The sequence below is a fragment of the Cibotium barometz genome, chromosome 28 (assembly GCF_041138505.1).
Source record: "Cibotium barometz isolate CiBa-2024 chromosome 28, ASM4113850v1, whole genome shotgun sequence".
NCBI classification, from domain to species: domain Eukaryota; kingdom Viridiplantae; phylum Streptophyta; class Polypodiopsida; order Cyatheales; family Cibotiaceae; genus Cibotium; species Cibotium barometz.
This window is the reverse complement of record NC_141073.1, coordinates 16447584-16453800: the sequence shown is the minus strand read 5'-3', so window position 1 is coordinate 16453800 and position 6217 is coordinate 16447584. Positions and strand designations below refer to the sequence as shown.

The following is a 6217-nucleotide window of genomic DNA, read 5'->3' as shown; positions in this document are numbered from 1 at the left end:
GCCCACCCATCAGGGCGTCCCCACTTGGGTGCCCGCTTGTCAGTCCAACCAACTCGCCAATCAGCCTGCCTAACTCCAAGCTACCCCAAGCCTCTAAGCTTGTCTTGTGTGCGTGCTGCACACAGTAGATACACTCTTGCACTCTGTGCACATGACATAAGGAGCATTCCTAGACCACTTGATCACATTGAGAGAACTCTCTTTCTAGGATTGCTAAGGTTGAACCCCTCAAATACACACTCGAAGACGTTGATGTACCGATGTGTATGTATTTGGAATAATTTCAAATGGCGGCTTCCGCTTGCTTTCGAGACGTTTGAGCTTTCAGCGTTTGGCGTTCTCGATATACGGAAGCAGAAAGCTGCGGTTTAGAAAAAGCAAAAAGCTTGCTTGGAGGTGGAGAAGAGAAAGCAGAAAGCAGAAAGCCGACAGCGTAGGCGAAAAAAAGAAATTGCTCGATGTCAGCTTTTCCAACGTGGAGACATCCGTGGCCCGTGGCTTTCGTAATGAGAAGGACAAGGCTGTTGCCGTGCACACTGCACAGTTAGCCCCTTTGCTTTAACAGCAGCTGGATCTGTGTTCCTAGCAGCTTTCCTTGATAAACAAATTATTAATAATAGGGTTAGCACAGAGCTTTGCTTCGGCGTTACAGACGAAGTGGGCGATTGGGTTTCTCGTGTGGGTCAAAGCAAAACCCTAGCTGCATATGGTTTGATCACGCTTGGTTTGCTGCCGCAGGAAGCCATAGCCAGCACTGATCTGGTCTGTTTTGTTCTAGCAGGAATAAGCAAGGGCTTGCCATAGCCATAGCCATGGTCATTCTTGTTTTGTAGCAGCAGGAAGCACCCATTGGATAACCATAACCATAGCCATAGCCATAAAGAGTGAGTCTATCAGATTGTTGCAGAAGCCTTAACCAAAACCATAATCATAGCTGTAGCCATCGCCCCACAGAGATGCCCAGCATAGCTGTGAAGTTTTACAGTGTCTTTTTCAAAACTCTGCTGAAGCATAAGCTTTCAAACCACAGCTCACCCAACAGTAAGGATGGAGATGGGCCTATTTCTAGACCAAATAAAGGAGTCCCTGCAAATGCCTCCTTTGTAGATGGTGTGGCTACTAAGGACATCAACATAGACCCCCTCACCACACTTGCCCTGAGAATTTTCCTGCCTGAATCTGCCCTCCCTCAAGAACTGATCACTGAGGGGAGCACAGGTTTGTTTGGACACATCCAAAGGGAAGCTAAGCATGCAGAAGCAAGGGCCCCACCAGAAGCGATCGATCATGAAACACGGCGCAGTAGCTATGGTGGGGACGCAAGGAAGAGAAACAATGCAGGAGAAAATAGGAGAAGTAGCTGGGGTGGAGAGCTTTTGAGAAACCCTAGTGGAAGGCAGGATTATTCAAGGTTAGATGTGGCTAGACCAGTGATTGAGGAGGGAAACCAGCTTGTGGAAGCAGTTCTAGATGTTGATCCTTCATCCAGTGGGCATGCTGAGGCATCAGGGTGGCAAGATTCCATAAACAACAATGCAAAGCCTCTGGAAGCAGCACGTGATAGGCGTGATGGCAGCAGGCGGCACACTGTTAATTATCGAGGTTACCTCCCGGACTTCACTGCAGAGGATCACAAAAAGCTTCCCATCATAGTGCAGTTCCATGGTGGGGGTTTGTGACTGGCAGCAAGGATTCAGCTGCCAATGACATCTTCTGCAGGCGAATGGCCAAACTGTGTGATGCAATTGTAATTGCTGTTGGGTACCGCCTGGCTCTGGAACACAAGTATCCTGCTGCTTTTGATGATGGGTTTGAGGCAGTATGCTGGCTTGCAAAGCAGGCAAATTTGGCAGAGTGCAGCAAGTCACTTGGGCAAACTTTACCTGTTTTCTTATCTAACAGGTCAGATATTCACCGGTCAAATCATAAGGAGTTGATTGATACATTTGCTGGTTCGACGATAGTGGAGTCATGGCTTGCTGCTCATGGTGATCCATCCAGGTAAATGTCCCGCAATTCAAGTTTTTTATAGTGGATTCATGGCTTGCTGCTCATGGTGATCCATCGAGGTAAATGCCCTCCATTTCAAAGTTTTTTACTGCTTTCTACAGGTGTGCTTACTCTGATAGAAATTGGCTCGATATAACTGTAGTGTCAAGTATGCTTTAGACGAGGGGTAGCAATTTTGTCAAAGCCATATCTGACCATGTCAATGCTGCAAATAGTGTCCTTTCAGCCAGGAGTCAAGAATGATTTTCCTATGGGGCGGAGAACACACATCATGGTGTGACTGTGGTGAACTACACATGCTCTCAGCGCCTCGGAGGGGAATGCAAGGGCAACAGCATGTCTGCATACACATCAAACGAAGCTTTCTATGTGTAATTTTGAAAAGGGATGATGTGGTAGATAATAGATTGATTTGGACTTAATATGGAAGGGCCGGAGACTGTAATGGTTACAGACAATCATGCCACGAAGAGGAAGAAGAAGAGGTCTTCCTCAATACTTATGTTGAGAGGAAAAGGCTGTTTTGGGCTTGGTGATGACTCTGTGGTAGTAGCATAGTTGGGGCAGGCAAAAGTAATCATTTGGCCAGGGGTTGATTGTGAAGATTGAGTTGCACGGCAAGGAGCAGGACAGAATCTGCAAGCTATAAGTAGCTGACTTCCTAGACCTGGTTCTGTGTGCGAGCACTTTAGGGGCAGCTGCCTCTTGCTGGTAGCAGGTTTTAGCAGGCTTATGATGCGGAAGAGGGCTTAAAGTAAAGCAATCATTCAATCATAGGGTTGGCAGGAATATGCTTCAGAGACTGGTTCTTTTTGTATGTGAGCTGATTAAATGGCACCACTGTTAGTGTATGTGAGTGACTTCTTGCGTCTAGCCGATGGTGTGAGGCTCATCAGTAGACTCTCATGATTTGAGACAGTCTGACATAGCAGAAAGCAACTATGCTTCTATTATCAGAGGTTTTAATAACAATAATAATGACCTTATTTTCTAATCTTTTTGAAGTTGAAATCATTGTAAATGCTACCAAGCAGATCTCTACATATGATGTGGGTTGATCTGTTTCAGGTGTGTGCTACTTGGGGTGAGCTCTGGAGCAAACATTGCAGACTTTGTCGCAAGGAAGGCAGTCCAGGCAGGAAGGTTGCTTGAACCCATCAAAGTTGTGGCACAGGTACTCATGTACCCTTTCTTTATTGGGTCAGTCCCGACACAATCAGAGATCAAACTGGCAAACTCGTACTTCTATGACAAATCTGCATGCATTCTTGCATGGAAGCTGTTCTTTTCTGATGGAGAGTTCACTCTAGATCATCCTGTAGCAAACCCTCTAGTAGCAGGGAGGGAGCCACCCTTGAAGCACATGCCTCCAACATTGACTGTAGTGGGCGAGCTTGATTGGATGAAGGATCGTGCAATCGCTTATTCGGAAGCTTTGAGGAAGGTCAACATTGATGCTCCTGTTCTAGAGTACAAGGATGCAGTACACGAGTTTGCAACACTTGATTTCCTCGTGAAGTCACGACAGGCAGAGGCCTGTGCAGAAGACATGACCATCTGGATCAAGAAGTATATATCTCAAAAGGGCCATGAGTTCTCATATTAGTGGGGTGTCTGTGTCTGCCCAAGACAAGGTACACTCAACTTTGTGAGCCTCAGATTTTCTTGTAGATTGTGAGCCTTTGATTGTTATTTTCATGGTGTATTATAGGTTTTCTTAAGTTTGAAATGCCTTAATACAGCAAGGCTATTCAATTACTGAGCTTGTTTTTCCTAAGAGCTGGCAATCCTTGTCATTGTTAGCTCCACAAAATAGTTTTGAATACACTCCTGAAGTTGGATTTCTCTACAAAGTTTTTCATCACATCAACATTACTACACTTTGATCACTGGGGTTGCATGAAATCAATGCTATGTGATTATAGCAACGTAATCATCACTCATCTTTTTTAAAAGCAATAATCAATGTAATTGTTAGGTATATCACTCCTAAAGTTGGAATTTTCTACAAAGTTTGTCATCACATCAACATTACTACCCTTGGATCATTGGGATTGCAGGAAACCAATGCTATGTGATTATAGCAACGTAATCATCACTCACATATTTTTTTAGCAATAATCGATGTAATTGTTAGGTATACATGTAGGGAAAATTTCTTTCTCTTAGCTCTACATACGCCACTATTTCATGGGGATCAAAGCCAATATTGAAAAAATGGTTGATAACATAAGAGTGCATAGATATTTATACCTTGATTGATTGGTGAAAATTTTAAATGAATCTAAGGCATTTTGGGACCAAAAACATGCATAATTTATGTATCCATTGATTGGGGATGCATAATATATGTATCCATTGAAGTGCTGGTGCACTTTGAAACACGCTCAGACACCGTTGTATATACATTTCATTATGCTGGGTGCTAATTAACTATTGACTAGTCTACATAAATTTGTAGTTGATTGAGAGGAATGGACACGAATAAATCCTTACATGGACTTGTAAAGATGTGTAAAAAAGCAAGTGCACATTGAATTAATCCTATGCATTATACAGTAAGGCAATTAACCCAACTATGTATAAAATCTATACATAATTGGGTGAATTACATTCTTAATCAAGGTAGATAAGCTTGTAATCGGGGATGAAGACCCTTTTGTAAGTTTGAAGGGTTGGCATTTTGCTATGTGGCAATACCCCTTGTTATACCTGTTCTTTTTGCCACATGTAGCAACAAATTGCCACATGTGATACAGTCCACCCTCCACATGTTGTACACCTCCACCCATAAAGGCAAATTTCTCCCTTTATTGATATGCTTGCATAAGCATGGAAATAATCCACTAAATATTGGGGCTTTGGCCAATGATTAGAGAATGAAATCAATGCCTTCATCTTGAGAAATGGAAGGACTCAATGAGCGATTGATCCACCAACAAGCTTGATGAGAAAGAGATTGAGACACTTGAAAGGTAATTTGAGGCATCGACACATATACTAATTCTCACCACTATCAATAAGAGGTAGCAATTATCAATCCAAACAATTCATCAATCATCAAGCTTGGATGCCAATTGAATTAATTCATTAAATTATAGCTTGAATAGACAAATATAAAGAATACCTCCTCTAACTTAACAGTATGACCAAGCTCTTTATTCTTGAAGGTCCTAGTTGAAGACATCTAAAGAAGCGAGATTGGCATGTGGCATAATTGTCTGCATTTCCAACCCAACATTGGAAGATATTAGAATCTCAATATTTAAGTTGTATTTGTTCTAAGATTGATTTGAGTTATAACCGAGAACATTCTAGATTAGGACTTGTATGGATAAGGATAGATTTTATGATTCACATGTTGAGTGGCACATGGGTATTGTGTATGCACACATGTATTGCACTTGGTGCAAAAATCTCACATGCCATGCATACAATAAATTCTCCATACACCTCATCCACACGTTGTTTCACCTAATCTAGAGTGTTCTTCACTCTTTCACAAATACATTTCAAATCAACATACAACTCAAACATTGAAATTCCAACATCTGTGCATGTATATGTACACGTACGCATGTGCGTGTTCCTAGGTATGCTTCTTTTATGAAAAAATCACTATTAGTCTCAAACAATAAGCATAAGGTCTCAAACAATAAGCATTAGAGGTCTTGGGAGATTATAATGATGTAGGCATGGGATCAACTATAAAGGGGGCTCTTGGACCTTCACTTGTATCTGAGCCTTGAGCTACCATACTTTGGCTTATGGAAGGATATTTCCATTCTCATGGTTGGAGATTAAACCTCTTAGGCATTATGTGTGATTCTTGCTGATTGCATGCTAATCTACGTAATGATTTGTCCCATATCTCAACTTTTAATCTTTCTTGATCTTGCCTTAACCTTGCATTAGTGATATTTCATTTCAATTGGTATTAGCGCTCTTGTGTTTTGATCCATGGTTCCATTGATTTTTGCACATTTCTGGTTAACAATATGGTTCTTGGACCAAATCTGAGCATAGGACATTAGGAGAAATGTGGACTCAATTTTGGGCCCTGTACGAAGTGCCAACTCAGCTTAGAGAGAGAAAATAAAAAAGGTTTAAAACATATCTAAATTTGCAATTCATCTCATTTTTTACTATTATAATAGTAGGTTTAAATATATTAAAATATACATATTCTTTCAATGAGGTTTCCTCA

The 6217-nt window shown here is 41.7% G+C and overlaps 1 protein-coding gene across 1 annotated transcript; it reads left to right on the top strand.

The window, feature by feature from the left end:
- Positions 1-544: 544 nt before the first annotated feature.
- Positions 545-3863, top strand: LOC147622591 (putative carboxylesterase 11). The gene is given in 3 exon segments (XM_086822113.1): positions 545-1671; positions 1674-2001; positions 3079-3863. Coding segments are annotated over 3 exon segments (1581 nt in total). The 5' UTR covers positions 545-956; the 3' UTR covers positions 3617-3863.
- The last annotated feature ends 2354 nt before the right edge of the window (positions 3864-6217 follow it).